Below are 19,285 nucleotides of genomic sequence, written 5' to 3' on the forward strand. Positions count from 1 at the left end.
ATTTTTAAATGCATGCAGATCGTCGTTATTAAAAACCGCATGTCCTAAGTTGATCTTGCTTTCATAGTCTCTCTATATATTCCCCCACACTCCCGTATTTCGTTGTGCCGTATATATTCAACGTATGTGTGTTTATGTGCGTGTATTTTATTTGTATATATATATATATATATATATATATATATATATATATATCGAAAGTATTCAACTTCGAGTGCAGTGAGCATAAGATAATAACGATCATTAATTTTCAGTATAAATTAAACATGTACTAACTAGGTCGATTCGACTATCGAATCATCCATCACTTTCGACGAAGCGGTAGAATATTGCTTCGTCTTGACATTTGTCGAAACTCCTAACCAGTTTTGGATGAGCTGGAATACTTTCTTATCGGCTAGTAGCTTCCGGTGACTTCCGCAAACTCCAACTCTTTCTACTGCATCGAAATTGTCTGCCTGCACCCGATACATTATATATAGTACATGTAAAATATAAAAAGAAAGCAAATAAATTCGGAATGTAAATATTGTTCGTACCATTGCTGATTCAGAGGGGACCGTTCCATCACCATCTACGTACGAGTATTCTGGCTGAAATATATATATATATATACAAACATGTAAGTATCAACATCTACGTACGAGTATTCTGGCTGAAATATATATATATACAAACATGTAAGTATGTGTGTTACGAGTGGTGGCGGTTCACTTAATGTAACAATGATCGAACAAGTGATTTAACATCTATTAGATAGAGTCGAGTTTGAGTTTCCTTACCAGCGTGTGACATATCTCAGATAACTCATCAATGGGAGAAGATTCTGTACCGTAGCTGCACGAGAGAGAGAGAGAGAGAGAGAGAGAGAGAGAGAGAGAGAGAGAGAGAGACGTCAGAAAATCATGTAAAACGATTGGATGATATTACGTTTGAAAAGAGAAACGTAAAAATATGGTTAAGTACCAAACATCAAAAGGAGTGTCGACAGATGTTCCGTATATGTTATAAAAGGAAACCCCGTCAGGAAGTTGAGTCCCGTTCAGAACTTCCCGAGTAGAAGCAGCCCATTTCAGAATCTCGAAGTTGAAAGGAAGCGCCACTTTTTTCCCCTCGTAGTTTAGCTATTTTCATTAACAAATCAACAAAGATAATTAGTACTGCATTAATAAATAATAAAACATAGCACAGTGTGTAACAAATAAACGAGTTGACTATTCGGAAAAAGAAAAAAAAAACGAGTACCTCGTTCTTTTCTAATGCTTGTTCAAAAAGAGAAACACAATCGTTAGTTTCATAGGAGTCGAGTGTAACCGAACTTTCACCATCCTCGGAGTGTTTCCTCCATACTTGAATCTCGGGTTGTTTTTTCCAATTGAAATCAGGGTTTGGCAACATCTCGTAAACAGACGGGCACTCTACCAACTAAGAATATATATATATACGAAATACGGTTAAATTGGATCAAAGAGAAGAGGAAAATAAAAATCGGGAAAACGGGAAGATATTACCATTTGATGCATTGACCACCTCGATACGAAAAAGAAACTTTCGAAGCCGTCGACAAATTGCATTCCGGTAAGTATAGAGTCGTTTATGCAACCTGGTGCACCTGTTCAAAATAAAATCAGAATAATTCGTATGTAATATATTATAGGGTAAATTACAATCACCCCCTGAGGTATGGTCAAATTACGAAAACCCCCCTCCTGTTTGAATAATTACAACCACCCCTCAACTATAATTTTTTTTACACGTCCACCCTTGCGGTTTCAAATTTAGTGGAATCTTCAAGATTATATGAAATATTATCACTTTTGTACCCGTTTTATCCCATTTGAACTCTACATTTTGAAGCAAGATGATCATAATATGTGTTTTTTGGCTTGTATATATGGTGCATCATAAACTGCATTTTTACACAAAACGAGTACAAACTAGAGCACATTCCACGAAATCTAGATGATTATGTTGAAATTGACACCATAAGGGTGGATGTGTAAGAAAAAATCATAGTTGAGGGGTAGATATAATTATCCAAACAAAAGGGGTTTTTCGTAAATAGAACATACCTCAGGGGGTGGTTGTAATTTACCCCATATTATATACTAATCTAGAGTCTCGTAAAAATAACACGAAAATGGGGTGCAACAACTATTACCTTGGAAGGGAGTGGCGATTGTAATCCACTTATTTACGTATTTGGTGAAAATCTGCAGTCGAGAGTTAAAAGTCAATGTTTTAAGAGCTAAAAAATCCGACCAAAAATCGAACAAATGCTCAACAATTACTAAAGAAAACATAAATCGGACGTACGTAAACATGATATCTATATGCAAATGCTTAAGACAACATTCGTAAAAGATAATTTAGGACAAAGCATCAATCAAAGAAATTAAACGTACGTCACAGTGAAGTGATATAAAACACATCACTAACAATCCGCCCATCGAGTGTGAAATGATATTGACTTTTCTACCCCCCGACGCTTTATAGGCAGCCTCCAGCTTCTCTTTCAGACCGTCCATTAACTGACCGATCCTGCAATATTACGATATTAGTGTAGTCACGAATAAACAATTGTCGGAAAACTAAGTACTACTACTACTACTACTACCTATTGCTTTGTCGAAAATCGTAACCGTATCCGAACAACGTTGTTCCTTTCTCGTATCCACATTCAACGAGCATGTCGATCATGTCATGGAAATGGTATAGATCCGTCAAATGCAGGAGCCTTACAAACTGAAAATCGAGCAAAATGCGAATATCTTGTTAACTCAAACACAAACACATCAAAATATGATGAAAAATTAACGAATTGCAAGAACAAAACGGAAAAAAAGCTCACGAAAGAAGGGTCCAGAATATCAATGGCGTAAAGTCCGTAATCATCTTTCGGCACAACTATCTCAGTCGTATCATCCAACGTCTCAGTATACCCTGCAAACACACACACACACACACACACACCAGAAAAAAAAAAAAAATTGACATATAAACAAAAGATTTTTTCACCATAAAATACAGAGCAAAATTTGAAGTTGAAAAGAAAAAACCTTGAACCCTACAAAAAAAATTGAAATAAAAAAAAATAAAAATAAAAAAAGATTTTTTCCCCATAAAATACAGAGCAAAATCTGAAGTTTAAAAGAAAAAAACCTTCAACCCTAAAAAAAATTGAAATAACAAAAACCTGTTTTAGGGTTGTAAATGGACCAGAGCTTCCTCTTGAACTCCAAATCAGCCAAGAGAATCCGAACCCAAACCCGGGATTCCGACCCGGATTTCTTCTTCTTCTTCGAGTGGAGGATCGAGCCCCCTATACCCGACACCAAGAGAACCGGGTCGAGCTCTACGACGTCGTCTGAAGCCGAGGAACTGGATTTGTGGCAACAGCAGAGGTAGTCCCGGAGCATTGTCGGTTCGGGTCCGGAAAATGACCCGGTTTAGATATTCGGGTTTGGGTTTTTTTTGCAGTTGTGGGTAGTTGCCGTAGTTGGGATTCTTGCACCATTGGAGTGTTGATCATGGGCGAATTTATTTGTTTATGGGGTCTCAAGTTTGATAAATGTCACTTTCCTCCCCAAATTTCAATTTAAATAATATGTACTATGCATGATATTACACTTTCTATTTTAAAATACAGTAGAAACAAACAAAATTCTATTAATTTATTAAATATTACCGAACTAATAGTTTAGTAGGTTTTTACAATTAGTATTTAAGTTATGTTATTGATTTATCGAGTATTAATTTTCGAGATTATTAATTTTCGAGATTCTACTGTAACTAGTTTTCGTAATGTATTACGAAAGCTAATAAATAGATTTTATTTTTTTGAAAAAAGATGTAATAAAATTAAATTATCCTTCTAACTATTTTTTTTTCATTAGTTATTCTCTCCATTTATGCAAATTAATAATTAAAAGAATTTATGAGTAACAAGAATAAATATTTTCTCATTCAATTCGCATCGAAATAGAATATCCAAATTAATCTGAATGGGGTTTCTTTGTCATGAAATGAGAAGGATTATGGTAATTTTATATTATGTAGTTTTGTTGGGGCCGATTTGCAAATTACGGGTAGGTAGATCCTTGGATAAAAAAACTGACGGCTCCCACGTGCTTTCTTTAATTCGAAAGTTGACCCAATAATATATTAAATTATTATTTTAGGTCATAAATTTGTTGACAAGTAAAATATTTAATGGGAAAAATACAATTTAGGCTCCTCAGGTTTTCATCGATTTCACATTTGTCCCATATCAAAAAAAAAACATTTAATTCCTTAGCTTAGAAATTCAACAATTTAGTTATTCTCATCAATTTTCCGCATGTGCCCATAACTATCTTAGCAGGGTAACAGAAAATTGACGAAAAAGACCAATTGAAAAATGAAGGACCAAATGTACTTTTTATGAATATCGGGACCTAATGTAAAATAAGTAGAAAATTAAGGGGTGCAAACTGTAAATTTCAGAATACAAATACGTAATTGAGAAGAAAAGGATAAGTATTTTTTTACAAGATATTCCATGAACTTAAACTTCGAATATTCTTCAGAGTGGAGAAATTATTTAATAAAAATTTAAGTCTTTTTCATAAATCGAAAAGAAAAAAAAAAAGAACTTTGAAGTCTACGAAGAAATTGAAGTGTGCACAAATTTAAGATATTCTCGATATGGTGGTGATTTCTTCGGTTATGTTCTAGAATTTTCGAGAAAAAAGAAATGCAAATCGACGAACCAACTCAAAAATTGAGCCCACAAATTTTGTCTACAAAATCATAGGATATAAAACGACGAGGTTTGGGGAATAACAAAAAAAAATACGATTCAACAGCAAAATAACAAGCATAGTTGTATTAAGAGAAACACGAAAGTCTTCAAAACTCACTACCAAATGCCTAAACGAAACCTTTTCCATCGAATCTACAGGTCCTGCACGCTCAAACCTACAAAAGGCAGCACCCAAAATAACACCACGTCAGCGAATCGAAATCAAGAAAAGAAAACGAATTTCGTGCTCAAAACAGCAAACACAGAGAGAAAAACTAAAGGGGTTTAAATTGTTGCGCAAAAAAACAGCAAACTAAGAGAGCGAAGCATATTTCTAGCACCGAGTGAGCTACAAAAATCGATTCTCTAGAATCATATCCCATAAACCGAACGAAGGATACAAAGATTGATTGCGTCAGAACTATTTAATAAGTGCATTAAATATTCAAAATTATATAAAAAAACGGGCGAACGAGATGGTTAGATATCAGCAAAAGGGAATATACCTGGTGGGAGGGATTGCTTCAACTTGTCGGCCTTCTCGGTGTCGAACACGCAAAGGGTGTAAAGGTACTTTGAGCAACGGACTTTGAACTTGACTGCATCCTTGCTTCTCTTGATTTTCACCGATCGTGCATCTTTCCTTCTTGCAGTGAGAAGGAAATCCTTGATCTCGTGGATTTGCTTAGGCTGTATAATCAACGAATTCGTTAATATAATGATAGATTGACTTCAATTCAGCGAGAAAAAAAAAATTCATTAACGAGCATACAGTACAGTAATTATCGAGAAAATGTATTCATCGGAAGAAAAAGATTTTGCTTTGGTGACGAATCTAAAAGCAAAAGCTATGTGGTATCCGCAAGGCGCAGTGATACGAAATCGAAGATAACTCTTAGCCGATGTGATTAAAATCGAAACAAACAAAATCGAAGATAACTCTTAGCCGATCTGCTTAAAACTGAAACAAACATCTCTCTCTCTCTCTCTCTCACACACACACACACACACACACACACTCGTTATGGATCTAAAAGCAAAAGTATGTACTGGAATCGACAAGGCACAGATACAGAATCGAAGATAACTCTTCGCCGATCTGATTAAAATCTCTCTCTCCCTCTCTCTCTCTCTCACACACACACACACAGTATATATTCACTCAGCACAGTGTTGAAGCAACATTTTTTCCATGTCTAGATTCATCCATGAATCTATAGATATACAAACAGCCAAAGAATTGTTTTTTTTTTAAATTAATTTTCATCAATAATTTTAACATCTTCATTTTCATCGATAATTTAACATCTTCATTTTCGTTAACAATGCGAAATGATTATTCAGATAAACAAAACAAAAACAAAACAAAACAAAAATCGGATATGATAAGAAAAAATTACCATGGTTTCAATTCCGGGGGAGAGAGCTTGAGCTGGTTGGCCGCAGTTGGAGAAGAAGTGTAAAAACCCTAGCTGCGTTATGCATATTTGAGTGTCTCGTTTCAACAAATCTTCGGCCCAAATTGAAATTGGATTAGCCCAAATACAAATTGGAATAGCCCAAAATCGAAATTGGATTAGCCCAAATATTCCAGCATTTTGCCCTGATAAATGTAATTATTATATTTATACCCCTGATAAATGGACAAAATGCACTTTGCCCCCTAAAACTTTTCAATTTTAGTACTTTCCTCCCCTACAAATTAAAAAAAAAAAAAAAAAAAAAAAAAGATTCTACGCATTCCAAATTTTGTTTAAGTTGCACTTTGCCCCAAAGCACAATATTTAATGTATTTTTCGTCGTTTGTCGTCAATCGGTCAACTTCCCAGTCATTTTATTTTTTCTCGTCCAAATCCTGATATCGTTATCATTTATTTAGATATAATATAATATATAGTATAAAAAGAGAATCTATAAGCTCAATGAATGACACGTGTCGCTTAGTCGACACTAAATTACTTATGTGTTTGAGTCAATTGCTTAGTTGTCACCTTTTATTTTGGTATGTACTAAAATTGTTTCTTATTTAACATTTGCACACAAATTTAAACATTACTATATATACATATACTCTCATAAATTTTATAAAGTAAAAAAATATTATCTTGTTTGTAATTTTAATTTTCCAAAAAATGAAATGTTCAAATGATTTTTCAGTTTACTTTATTTAAATAGTTAAATTAATAAACTTATAATTTAACTATACATTTGAATAATGTATAAAAATTTAGTGTATTTGAATAATACACACTTCTTGAAAAAAAAAACCATATTAAATTAGTCGAACTTCTACTTAATATCTATGTAGCACAGAAGCTTTAACTTCTTAACGTTTCGCGTCAAACAATTGAGGACATCTATCGGCAATCTTATGAACCATTTTGCAATTTCTAAAAAATTAAACAGCAAATTTTCAGATATTTTCATAATTTGGCCATACTCAGGTGGCAGTAACTAGGCCAATATATATATATATATATTTGCCATAAGTATGTTAATTAACAAATATATTCACTCGTGCGAGTACACAATAATTTGATTGATTATTTATTATAGTAAAATAAAAAAAAATTAAAGTAAAATTTAATTCCGTATATACACACATGTATAGAGAAAGAATCGGGCTCAGAATCCAAGAAGACGCCGAACTCTTTCCATCTTCTCTCTCTCTCTCTCTCTCTCTTCAATATGACGAGTTCTTTTGTTTTTTCACTGTTTGAGAAAGCACTTTTAAAATTCTTGTTTTGGTTTTTTCCTTGGAATATTAATATTATTATTATTAATATTAATAATTGCAGACAGCTCCTTTTTCTTCGTCTCGAAGTGTTCTCTGCTATATGTAAACCATAGATTCTTTGATCAACACTATCAGGTTTTTCTGTAAGTTTCATTCAGCTTTATTCAATCTTTTGTTTGCAACACAGTTTCTGTTTTTTCATCCCAAATTCCAAAAGGGTTTTAATTTTTATTTTTTTTAAGGATTGTTTATTAGTGTGTGTGTGTGTGTGTGTGTGAATCAATTTCTGGTATTAAAGAAGGGAACTTTCGTTATTGTATTTCTCGATTTCCATCTTTTATTTGAATTGTTGAATGTTTCCTTATTTTTCAAGCAGGAGCTATTAATTTCTTAATATAGTGTGTGTGCGTGTGCGTGTGCGTGTGCGTGTGTGTGCGTGTGTGTGTGTGTGTGTGTGGGGTATTAAAGAAGGGAACTTTTGTTATTGTATTTCTTAATTTCCATCTTTTATTTGAATTGTTGAATGTTTCTTGATTTTTTAAGCAGAAGCTATTAATTTCTTAATAGTACATCTTTTGTGCGTGTGTGTGTGTGTGTGTGTGTGTGTGTGTGTGTTCTTGATCTGAAGCAGGAGCTGTACTATACTCCAGTGCTAGAAAGTAAAGTTTTAATTTTTTTACTAATGATTTATTTAATTGAGGAAAAAAGAAAAAATCCCATGTTATAATAATTAATACAATGTGGAAGTCCTAATTCATGATTTTTATTTATTTAATTTCGAATTGCGTATTCTGGATTAAGAAGTTGTATGTTCATACACTCTGGAGTTGATTCACAGCCATTATTTTTTTTAGGGAATACTAAATTTAATTTGATTAAAAAAAATCAAGAAAGGAGAAATCAAATGGGGACGAATAATACGAGCACGAACGGAGAAACCCAGCACGTTGTTGCCGATCCCGTCTCCTTTGCAAGAAGGTAGCCGATTATACAATTAACTTTCGAAGTTTATTTATTAGCTTTGAAATTCCTGCAAAAATATGATATTTAATTTTTAATTTTTTTTTGGTGATCGTAGTTATCAGCTCGAAGCATTGGAGAAAGCGCTGAAACAGAATACGATTGTTTTCTTCGAAACCGGCACCGGAAAAACCCTAATAGCAATAATGCTTCTTCGAAGCTACGCTCACTTACTTAGAAAGCCGTCGCCTTACGTCGCTGTTTTTTTGGTCCCTACTGTTGTTTTGGTTACCCAAGTATGTTGACTTTTTTTTTCTTCGTTTCGATTCAATTTTTTTTTTTTTTTTTTTTTAATTTCTGCAAAAAATAATATATAATTTTTTTTAGCAAGGTGAAGTTGTGTTGGCGCACACCGACTTGAGCGTGGGAATGTACTACGGTGAGTTGGGTGTCGACTTTTGGGATGCTGCCATGTGGAAGAAACAGAAGGAAGAACACGAGGTGCGGTTTAAAAAATATTACGTGACGTTAAAATTCATCGTATGTAATTTAAGTTAATTATTCGTGTTTCTTGAAGTTGTGCTAATAATTATTTATTTATTTAATTTGTTTCAGGTGCTTGTAATGACACCACAAATATTGGTCGATGCTTTGAGGCATCGGTTTTTGAGACTCGATGAAATAAGTGTCCTAATATTCGACGAATGCCATAATGCCAGAGGCAAACATCCCTATTCTTGCATAATGAAGGTACGATTTTTATTCGGTTTCCATAAAAAAAATTAATTTTAAATAATATATTTCGATATTAAAAGAAAGTAAAATTTGTAGGAATTCTATCATCGTGAACTCGAATCGAATGCTCAGAAGCTTCCTATAATATTCGGGATGACCGCTTCCCCTATAAAGGCTAAAGGTCCGTGTTAAATGTAAAAATATTAGAAAATATATTTTTCTTTTAATTATTAATTAGCTCTTTAGTTTTTTTTTTGTTTTTTTTTTTTTTTTTTTTTTTTTTTTTTATTTTCTTATTTCTTTAATTATATAAGATCGTTTTTTTTTCCGTCATTTTCTTTACAGCTTTGAGTTCAGCAGCAGACTACTGGAAACAAATAAGCGAACTCGAAAATCTTATGCATTCAAAGGTTTCACCATTTGTATTCTATATGTATGTATGTATATATATTAATTACTCTGATTTGTAACTAATTTTTTTTTATTACAAATGAAGGTTTTCACATGTGATTCCGATTCGGTTTTAACTCGGTATATTCCATTTTCAACTCCGAAATTGAAGACATACACTCACGTGGATATACCCGATACGACGTATAAATCCCTCGAGGAAAATTTGCAGCAGTTGTTAGAAAAGGTTTCTTTTTTTATCCGTCGAATTTGGTTTACAAGAATTTCGCAAAGTTACATTTAAAAATATTCTCGTATAGTTTTAATCCTCTAATTACGGAATACTAATTGCTTCCGTATTTTTTTTCGTCAGCATAAACTTATTCTCAGAGGACCAAACATTTCAGAATCGGTCGCCAAATCCGCAAAGAAGAAATTAGAAATGCTATTGTCGACTTTCATGTTTTGTTTGACCGAGCTCGGCGTTTGGCTAGCTATGAAGGTATATATATATACATTATTTGATACAAAAATATATTAAAAAAAATAAATAATAATTAATAATAATTACGAATAACATTATTTGTTTTGAGTTAGGCATCGGAGCTTTATTCTCGTCAAGAAGATGACATATTTATGTGGGATAAAATGGATATTTCCGGTGAAAGAGTCGTAAAAGCTTTTAGTTTAGATGCAGTAAAGGTCTTCTCTGCATTCATGCCGTCTGGTAAAAAAAATTATATATTTATATATAATATATGTATATTTATATCGATATATTTATATATATATTTTTACGTTTGTGTAGATCCACAATGGTCGGTTTGTAACGATTTAGCAGCTAGCATGAAATCCGGTTATCTTACGTCAAAAGTCATATGCCTCGTTGAAACTCTTCTCGAGTACAGGTTTGTTTAATTTATACAGCTATTTAACTATTTCTCGATGAAAATTTAGTAATCGAAAATTAGCGTTTAATTGTTTACGTCTCAATTTTTTTAATATTTTTTTTGTGTGGATACTTACACAGAGAAACGGAGGCTTTGAGGTGCATAGTATTCGTTGAAAGGATTGTGACAGCAATTGTTATTCGTAGTTTGTTGAATGAATTGCTCCCGTTGTATATTAATTGGAAAACCGAATATACAGCTGGCAACAATTCAAGATTGCAGTCTCAGAGTCGGAAAGAACAAAATGCAATTATCGAAGAATTCCGCAAAGGAACGGTATGTGATTTTTTACATTTTTTATTTAATTATTTATTTATTAATTGCAATTTTGATATATTTTTTTTTTGCGATCTTGATTTGACCGTTTTACCCCTGGTCACGATATGCTTTGCAGGTTAACATCATCATTGCCACTTCAATGCTCGAAGAGGGCTTAGATGTCCAGAGCTGCAATCTCGTAATTAGATTCGATCCTTCTGCTACAGTATGTAGCTTTATTCAGTCACGGGGTCGTGCTCGTATGCCGAACTCCGATTTTATACTAATGGTTAAAAGGTGAACACTTTCAACATTGCTTCTTGAATTATTAAGAAAAGAACGAAAGAAAAAAAAGTCGTTTAGATTGTTTATTGCATTTAATACCCTTGTGTTTATTCTAATTGTCAAAAAAAAAAAAATCCCTTGTTATAAATATTAGCGAAATTCCCCCCAAGAATTCAGTTTTATTAGCAAACAACCCCCTAAAAACGTACTATTAAGGAGCTTGCGTGCTAAAAAATGCATCTTTGGGGATTATTTGCTAATATTTATAACACGGGGAGTTTTTTAGAATGCAATCAACTCTTGGAAAATTGATGTATTTAAAAACTTACAAATATCAATCCTTTAGAATTTTGGGTTTATTGCATTTAGCACCCTTGTGTTTACTCTAATTGTTGAAAGAATCCCCCCGTGTTATAAATATTAGCAAACTTCTCCTCTATGTTTCAGTTTTATTAGCAAACTGCCCCCTAAAAGATGCACCAGTTTAATTTCCTAATATTTATAACACGAGGAATTTTGTTAGCAATTCGGTAAAACCCCGTAAGGGGTAGTAAACTAAATGCAACTAACTGCTGGAAAAAAATTGTACGTAACAAGTCACAATTTATCATTCCTTTTTTTTAATAAAAAAAATTAATTTATTTTTTACGCAATATTATAGGGACGATCCTTTGGCCATAGCTCGTGTGAAGAACTATATAGATAGTGGAAGTACAATGAGGCAAGAATGCTTGACCCATTCCGATATTCCGTGTGAACCGCTCGGTAATACAATGCACGGTGAGCCGTGGTATCAAGTCGAAAGCACGGGTGCAATCGTAACTTTGAGGTCTAGTGTTGCGTTGCTTTACTTTTATTGCTCGAGGCTCCCTTCCGATAGGTTTGTTCTTCCAACTTCAAAATTTAAAAAAAAAAAAAATTACTTAAATTCCGGAAAATTAATCGAAAACGTACAACTTATTATTGCGTTCTGGTTTCTTGATTTTTTTTTTTGCAGTTATTATAAACCTTATCCATACTTTTCACCCGACGAAGAGCTTGGAATTTGCACGCTTCACCTCCCAAATAGCTGCCCGATTAAAACAATTAATGTCGAGGGCAACACCAAATTACTAAAGCAACTTGCTTGCCTCGAAGCTTGTAAGAAGCTTCATCAAGTTGGTGCCCTAACGGATAACCTCGTCCCCGATATGGTTGAGGAAGAAAGAGATGCTAAAGAATTAGGTTTGTTTTTTTGTTTCCTCGATTCATTTCGTTTGTGGGTTTTTTTTTTTTATTTATAAAAAGTATGTTTCGGTTTCATTACAGCATCTGAACCGTATATAGACGAGCATGCAAAGTATTTCCCGCCAGAATTGATTGGCTCGTGTGGAAAAGAGTCGAAAGCGCATTATCACTGCTATTTAATCGAGCTAAAGGCGAATTTCCAATATGATGTTCAGCTTCAAGAAGTTGTGTTGGCTGTTCACGAAAGGTTGGACGATGATATCGAAAAAGTCAACCTTGACTTGGACGTTGATAGGGGGAAGATAATTGTAGGGATTAAACATATTGGATACATTTCATTGGATTCCGAGCAGGTATTTTTTTCGAGACTTTTAAGCTCGTTTTACATGTTCGGTCTAAAATATAGCTGATGACAAACGGTAAAAATTACAACCATCCCTGAGATAAGGTTAAATTACGAAAAAGCCCCTCTTGTTTGCATGATTACATTTACCCTTGAAGTATGTCAATATTGTCCCCTTTACGTCCTCAACACTAACAGAATCTTTTGGATTCCAAGAATATTTGTCCGAAAATTTCAACTTTATCCTTGTAATTTGAGTTTATTGCATTTAGTACCCCCAGTGTTTTATCGAATTGCTAAATAGCTTCCCTATGTTATAAATATTAGTAAAAAAATTTAGCGCACAAACCCCTAAACGGTGCGAAATTGAATCGTGAGGGGTATTTTTTTCTAATATTTATAACACAAGAGTGCTAAATGCAATAAACCAAGATGTAATTTCGCAAAAAAAATAGGAGTTTCTTTTTTTTTCGTAATTTAGCCTTACATCAGGAGGGCGTGTTTGTAAGGGCGTGTTTGTAATTTATCCAATGAAAAATAAAAAAAAAATTATTTTATTTTTGCCGTTGAATTTCTTTCTAAGACTTTTTAATTGCAGGTGGCCCTGTGTCGGAGATTCCAAATTACTCTTTTCAGACTTCTTCTCGATCATAAACTAGACAAGCTTTACGAAGAAGACAATCAATCTTCCGAAAAAATTGATTCTTCTATATTTAATTATCTTCTTCTCCCAACTATAGGCTCGCCTCAAAACACATCAATCGACTGGAAATGCATTACTTCTGTTACGTACCCCGAAAATTCTTCTAAAGACGAACACAATAATTGTTCTAGAAACGGGGGTAATGGCCCCCGCATGCATACGAAAAACGGCTCATTGTGTCGATGCATGTTAGAGAATTCCTTAGTGTGTACCCCTCATAATGGTTTAGTGTACTGCGTTAACGGGACTTTGGATGGTTTTAATGGTAATACGTATCTTGAACTCAACGATGGAGAATCTATTACGTACAAAAACTATTTCAAACGGAAGTACGTTTTTCTTTTTTTTCCTTTTTTTTTTTAAATTTTAGAGAACTCGTCTTAACTTTTATCGTAATGAATTGCAGACATGGGATCGATTTGCAATTTGAACGACAAACTCTTCTTAATGCGAAACGGATATTTACCGTGCATAACTTTCTCCAGAGATGTAGAATTTCCAGTGCAAAAGGTTTATTTTATTACTATATATATATATATATATATATATATATATATATATATATATATATATATATATATATATATATGTTTTATTTATTTATTATTATTTTTTAATGTTTTGCTAACTATATATGTATTTTTTTGGGTGCAGAATCAAGGAATACGACATACGAAATACCACCAGAACTTTGCTTGATAATTATGTCGCCTATTCCAATTTCTACGCTTTATTCATTCTCGTTTCTTCCGTCAATTATGCATCGGATCGAGTCGATGCTTTTAGCTTCGAGCCTGAAAAGCATGCCTTTGGATCACTCTCCTCAAAATGTTGTTATTCCAACACTCACGGTAAGTTAACTATTAAGTGATATTTTTTGCCGGTTAAGAAAATAATTAATTAATTAACTAACTAATTAAAAGGTTAGTTTCCACGGTTATTTAGATAGTGACAATATTTTTGAACGTGACGTCGAAGTATGGAGTTTCTGAAAAATATGTTGAACGAGTTCGATTTTTGTGCGATTCAGAAATTTGAAGCACTCGTTTCATTTGATTATTCCGTGCTAATTATTCGGAAATCGGTTAGGTTTTGGAGGCAATAACAACAAAGAAATGCCAAGAGAATATTCATTTGGAATCTTTGGAGACACTTGGAGATTCTTTTCTCAAGTACGCGGTTAGTCAACAACTCTTCAAAACGCATCAAAATCGGCACGAAGGTCTTCTTAGTCTTAAAAGAGAGAAACTTATTTGCAATGCTACATTGTGTAAGCTTGGATGTGACCGCAAAATTACGGTAGTAAAAATGGTTTTTTCTTTAATTTTTTATTGTATTTTTATATATATTTTTTGACATACTGAAATCTTATTTTAATCTCAGGGATTTATTCGTAACGAGCCATTTGATCCAAAAACATGGATAATACCGGGTACTAATCATACATTAGAAAACGAGCTCTTTTCGTCAACGAAAAAAATCTACGTAAATGGGAGCAGGAAAATTAAAGGTAAAACCGTAGCTGACGTGGCAGAAGCATTAATCGGTGCATTTCTTAGTGCTGGAGGTGAAATTCCGGCTTTGTCCTTCATTGCATGGCTAGGTATTGATGTTGACTTTGTCAGTATACCTTATACGAGAGGCTTGTGTGTGAAACCGGAGTTGCATGTAAATATCGGACATCTGGAATCTATTTTGAACTACTCGTTTAAGGATGTTTCCCTATTGGTCGAGGCGCTAACTCATGGTTCCTATATGCGGCCCGAAATTCCAAGATGTTATCAGGTAAAAATTAAACTGTTTTCTAACGCAATAATTTGATTTTTCTCCATTTCCAATATAATATTCGTTTCTTTACAATTTTTTTAGAGCATGTTTTGCGTCTTATTTGAGGCGGCATTATTTTTACATTGGTTATTACACAGTGCTTAGGGGTGAAAATTGGAAGAAAATTTCGAATTCCGCCAATTCCAATCTGATTATTTATGATTTCCGATTTTTTCGATTTTTTTTTGGAACAGAATCGGAATAGATATTAGTCATTAGATACTGGTCCGATTTAAATTTCCGAAAATATTTTCAAAATTTCCAATTTTTTTTTTCTGAAAATTACTCTTATAATATCAAATATTATTATGTATTTTATATTATAAGTGAGATGACAAAAAAATCGAAATTCCCGGGTTTCGGTGATTCCGATCCGAAAATTTTCGATATTGGAACAAGTTTTTTCGAAATTTTGGGAATACGTTTCTATCTCAAGTCTCGAAAAAATAGATTTTAGCACGTACCACCATTTCAGGATGTCATTTTGTAATGAAACATATGTTTGATGCGTTTTATTTTTCGATTTCTCATGGGATTTTATTTATTCAATTATAATTATTCAGCGTCTCGAGTTTCTTGGGGATGCAGTGCTGGATTATATAATTACAGTTCATCTCTATCAAGAAAATCCGGGCCTATCTCCGGGACTTTTAACCGATCTAAGGTCTGCATCTGTGAACAATGATTGTTATGCCAACTCAGCAGTTAAGGCTGGTCTGCACAAACACGTACTTCATCTTTCACCGGAGCTTCACCGACATATAAATACCGCCCTTAGCAAGTTTGACGAGATAAATTCCGAATCAACTTTCGGTTGGGAATCTGAGTCAACTTATCCAAAGGTAGTCTTTTTTTCTTTTATGAATAGATTCCGATTAATTTTTCGTTGAAACAATTCATCAATGAGTTTATTGCATTTAGTACCCTTGTGTTTGTTTTTTATCGAATTGCTAGAAAACCCCCCATGTTATAAACATTAGCAAAACCCCCCCTATAGTCCATTTTTTTTTGCACACAACCCCTAAAAGTGAGTTTTTAGAGGTATTTTTGCTAATAAAATAGCATGTTTTTTTTTCCTTTAACAAATAGAGAAAACACAGGGGTTTCGAATGCAATAAACCAATTTATCAGTACGTGTTAGTTACGATGAGTATATGTATATATAGGTACTTGGAGACGTAATAGAATCTCTGGCTGGGGCGATATTTGTTGACTCGGGTCAAAATAAGGAGATTGTTTTTCAAAGTATGAGGCCGCTTCTCGAGCCATTAGTCACACTCGAAACACTGAGGCTACATCCAGTCAGAGAGTTGACCGAATTATGTCAAAGGGAGCATTTTAATTTCAAGAAACCCGTAGTTTCTAAATTGAACGGGCTGGCACATGCTACTGTAGAGGTTGAAGCTCGTGGCGTTGTGCATAAAGAAACGAGATCTGTGGCTGATAAGAAAACGGCCAAAAGATTGGCGTGCAAAGCCGTCTTGAAGTCTTTGAAAGAAGGCGTTTTTGCTTAACCGCGATGATTATACTTCAAATTGTTTTCGATTAAGGTTGATTTTTGGGATTGTTAAGAGTTTATTTATTTATTTTTATTTTATTTTTAATTTTAAATTTGTAAATCACAATTACATTTGATTTGTGTTTCTATTTGGGAAATTGTAAACATAATGCGATTTCAAAATTTATAATCGATTAATTATTTTTCGTAATTCGATCGAAATAAGGACAATTTTCGTACTTCGCTATTAAACAAAAATAAAAAATCAAATAAAAAATAAATAATAATAATAAATAAAATTGTAAAACAAAATTGATGTCATCCAGGAGTGTACCAGTGTATATATGAATCCCAATCAAAAGTACAAATAAAAACAGCTCGTCATTCGACGAAAATCGAGATTTATCTCATCAGTTAAAAACCCGAAATGAAAAATAACGAATCCGTTCAACATTCGGCACCAATCTCCTCGATTCTTTTCGCGTTATCGCAAACTATTTCCGTCAAGTCCTTAAGACTACAACAAGCCACTCTCTTAATCCCCCTCTCCTTCATCATCTCCTTTGTTCTAGAAACTTCCGCCCGTTTCCCCGCTAAAGCGTAAACGTTAACCAGCAAATTGTAATGCGAAAAATTCGACGGATCTTGCTCGATCAACTCCTTAGCAATTTGCTCCCCTAAAGTCGCATCCCCTTGAAAACGGCACGACCCCAATAACCCCGCCCAAAAGGAATATTCCGGAGAAAAATCCTCGTCGGTCGGGATATTCCTTAAGATACTCACCGCCTCTTCCATTCGACCAATGTTAGCCATTAAATTAGCCATGCACCAATAATGTGCAAAATTGGGCTTCAAATGAAATAAATCGATCATTTCCGAAAAGTAATTTTTCCCGTCTGTCAATAATCCTAATCGAGCACAAGCACACAAAACACCAATAAAGGTCAGTTCGTCGGGGTTAATTTTATCCGCCATTTCTGAATATAGACTAAGCCCATCGACCGGATTCCCGTGAATGCAGTGACCTAAAATCATCGCATTCCAAGAAACGAGATTTTTTATCGGCATTTTATCGAAGATTTTCCGAGCAATGTCGGGTCTACCGCATTTGCTATACATATCGATCATATTTGTATCTATAATCAAACTCAAATCGGTACATGCCTTGATAATGAATCCATGAACTGATTTCCCTTCCTTCAATCTATTAGACCTCGCACAAGCCACAATTACTTGCACTTTGGTAGTGTCGTTGCTCTCGTAACTCCGCGCCATCATTCTTCTGAACAACTGCAGCGCATTTCCGGGGCTACGGAAATTCAAATACCCGGTGATCATAACATTCCAAGAAACCACGTTCTTCATAGGCATTTCATCGAACATCTTGTGAGCTGCTTCCATTTCACCAGCGTTAGCAAGACCGCCGATAACCGTGTTCCACGAAACCAAGTCTTTCACAGGCATTTCGTCGAGCACCTTACCCGCAACATCTACGAGCCGGCAGCAACCGTAGAAATGAAGCAAAGAGTTCTGAACAGGCAGAACGTGATCCACCACACCGAACTTCAGCGCGTGGCCGTGGCACATTTGCCCCAAACTCAAACACCCCAATTTCGCGCAAGCACTAATCAATGGCGGAAAAGTGAACCCATTGGGGTAAAAATCACCCCTTCTCAGCGCTTCCGCATAAAACGACACAGCTATTTGATGGTGGTTGCTGCAAGTGTAACCCTTGATTACAGTGTTGACACAGAACGCATCGGGAAAATCGATGCACTTGAAAATCAGAACCGTGTAGCACAAATCGTCGATTAAACTCGACGAGAGCTTCAAAAGGCGGCCGGAGAAAGATGGGTCTTGGAAAACACCGGAAGTTATCAAATGGGCTTGGATTTGAAAGAGATGGATTTTGTTCTTACAGCAATTGAGAAAGTAAAGAGCTTTATTTCCGACACTTTCCGATGAAGAGGTGGTGCTTCGTTTGGTGTAATGACTGTTGTTCACGTCTGAAGAAGAAGAGGAGAGAGATGAAAAGAAGAATGGCTTCGAGGGCTGTGAGAAGAGAGGGCTTCTGAATCGGAGGAGCTTTGCCATTCATCGGCTGTTACGCGGTTGAGATGCGGAGGTATATTCCGTTCCATTTCCGCCATTGGCAGCGCTCATTTCGAAGACGGAGGAGAATTGGGAAATTGTGTTTTGCCATTTCTGCCCTTCATCAAATTCTTCTCTTAAAAATTAATTGTAAGGTCAAATTACAAAAAAAATTATAGTGTTTGGATAATTACAATTATCCCCACAACTATTAATCTTCTTACACGTCCACTCTTATGGTGTCAAATTCAACAGAATTTTCTAGATTACGAAATATTCTCTAGTTTGTACTCGTTTTCAGTTTCTGATGCACCACAATCTAAAATGTACAAGCCAAAAAACGCATCTTATGATCATCTTGCTTTAAAATATAGACCTCAAATGTGATACAACGGGTTTGAAAACTTTCCATATAATGTAAAAGACTTCACTAAATTTTGACAGGTGGACGTGTAAGAAGATTCATATATTGAGGGGTGGTTGTAATTACCTAAACAT

The 19,285-nt window shown here is 34.4% G+C and overlaps 4 protein-coding genes across 6 annotated transcripts; 1 reads left to right on the top strand and 3 right to left on the bottom strand.

The window, feature by feature from the left end:
- Positions 1–220: 220 nt before the first annotated feature.
- On the bottom strand, positions 221–3,611 carry LOC105955350 (phospholipase A(1) LCAT3). Its single transcript, XM_088820041.1, has 11 exons — positions 3,197–3,611; positions 2,852–2,943; positions 2,618–2,745; positions 2,406–2,541; positions 2,162–2,213; positions 1,512–1,612; positions 1,246–1,425; positions 967–1,124; positions 783–837; positions 540–593; positions 221–458 (listed from the first exon to the last, which is right to left on the bottom strand). Exons 1-11 carry the CDS (start codon positions 3,417–3,419, stop codon positions 276–278), a joined length of 1,362 nt encoding a protein of 453 aa, XP_088676167.1. The 5' UTR covers positions 3,420–3,611; the 3' UTR covers positions 221–275.
- Positions 3,612–4,775: 1,164 nt separating this feature from the next.
- Positions 4,776–6,355, bottom strand: LOC105955349 (large ribosomal subunit protein eL38z/eL38y). The gene is made up of 3 exons (XM_012979065.2): positions 6,184–6,355; positions 5,290–5,473; positions 4,776–4,959 (listed from the first exon to the last, which is right to left on the bottom strand). The coding sequence occupies exons 1-3, from the start codon at positions 6,184–6,186 to the stop codon at positions 4,937–4,939; spliced, it is 210 nt and encodes a 69-aa protein (XP_012834519.2). The 5' UTR covers positions 6,187–6,355; the 3' UTR covers positions 4,776–4,936.
- Positions 6,356–7,417: 1,062 nt separating this feature from the next.
- Positions 7,418–16,907, top strand: DCL2 (dicer-like 2). 3 transcript variants are annotated; one of them, XM_088820042.1, is made up of 23 exons: positions 7,418–7,663; positions 8,375–8,498; positions 8,599–8,776; positions 8,868–8,981; positions 9,096–9,230; positions 9,312–9,396; positions 9,561–9,625; positions 9,712–9,852; positions 9,979–10,107; positions 10,203–10,332; positions 10,414–10,513; positions 10,636–10,831; positions 10,950–11,110; positions 11,760–11,978; positions 12,096–12,322; positions 12,407–12,678; positions 13,267–13,700; positions 13,778–13,881; positions 14,026–14,222; positions 14,461–14,670; positions 14,755–15,156; positions 15,762–16,040; positions 16,365–16,907. In XM_088820042.1, the coding sequence occupies exons 2-23, from the start codon at positions 8,425–8,427 to the stop codon at positions 16,710–16,712; spliced, it is 4,200 nt and encodes a 1,399-aa protein (XP_088676168.1). In that variant the 5' UTR covers positions 7,418–7,663; positions 8,375–8,424; the 3' UTR covers positions 16,713–16,907. The 3 variants fall into 3 exon arrangements, with proteins under 3 accessions (XP_088676168.1, XP_088676169.1, XP_088676170.1); XM_088820043.1 differs by having other exon boundaries at positions 7,505–7,655; XM_088820044.1 differs by having other exon boundaries at positions 7,651–8,179.
- Positions 16,908–16,961: 54 nt separating this feature from the next.
- On the bottom strand, positions 16,962–18,901 carry LOC105955347 (Pentatricopeptide repeat (PPR) superfamily protein). Its single transcript, XM_088820045.1, has one exon. The coding sequence runs from the start codon at positions 18,788–18,790 to the stop codon at positions 17,144–17,146; it is 1,647 nt and encodes a 548-aa protein (XP_088676171.1). The 5' UTR covers positions 18,791–18,901; the 3' UTR covers positions 16,962–17,143.
- Between the last annotated feature and the right edge of the window lie 384 nt (positions 18,902–19,285).

The sequence above is a fragment of the Erythranthe guttata genome, chromosome 6 (genome assembly GCF_056151865.1).
Source record: "Erythranthe guttata isolate IM_541 chromosome 6, IM_541, whole genome shotgun sequence".
In the NCBI taxonomy this organism is placed as follows: domain Eukaryota; kingdom Viridiplantae; phylum Streptophyta; class Magnoliopsida; order Lamiales; family Phrymaceae; genus Erythranthe; species Erythranthe guttata.

Coding starts and splice junctions, on each gene's coding strand:
- LOC105955350 (XM_088820041.1), bottom strand. CDS start 3,419: ATGCTCCGGGACTACCTCTGCTGTTGCCACAAATCCAGTTCCTCGGCT. Junction 2,944..3,196: donor CATTTACAACCCTAAAACAG/GTTTTTGTTATT, acceptor GTGTGTTTGCAG/GGTATACTGAGACGTTGGAT. Junction 594..782: donor CTGAGATATGTCACACGCTG/GTAAGGAAACTC, acceptor TATATATTTCAG/CCAGAATACTCGTACGTAGA.
- LOC105955349 (XM_012979065.2), bottom strand. Junction 4,960..5,289: donor GAAGCAATCCCTCCCACCAG/GTATATTCCCTT, acceptor TGCCTTTTGTAG/GTTTGAGCGTGCAGGACCTG.
- DCL2 (XM_088820042.1), top strand. CDS start 8,425: ATGGGGACGAATAATACGAGCACGAACGGAGAAACCCAGCACGTTGTT. Junction 9,231..9,311: donor CCTATTCTTGCATAATGAAG/GTACGATTTTTA, acceptor TAAAATTTGTAG/GAATTCTATCATCGTGAACT. Junction 10,514..10,635: donor GAAACTCTTCTCGAGTACAG/GTTTGTTTAATT, acceptor ATACTTACACAG/AGAAACGGAGGCTTTGAGGT.
- LOC105955347 (XM_088820045.1), bottom strand. CDS start 18,790: ATGGCAAAGCTCCTCCGATTCAGAAGCCCTCTCTTCTCACAGCCCTCG.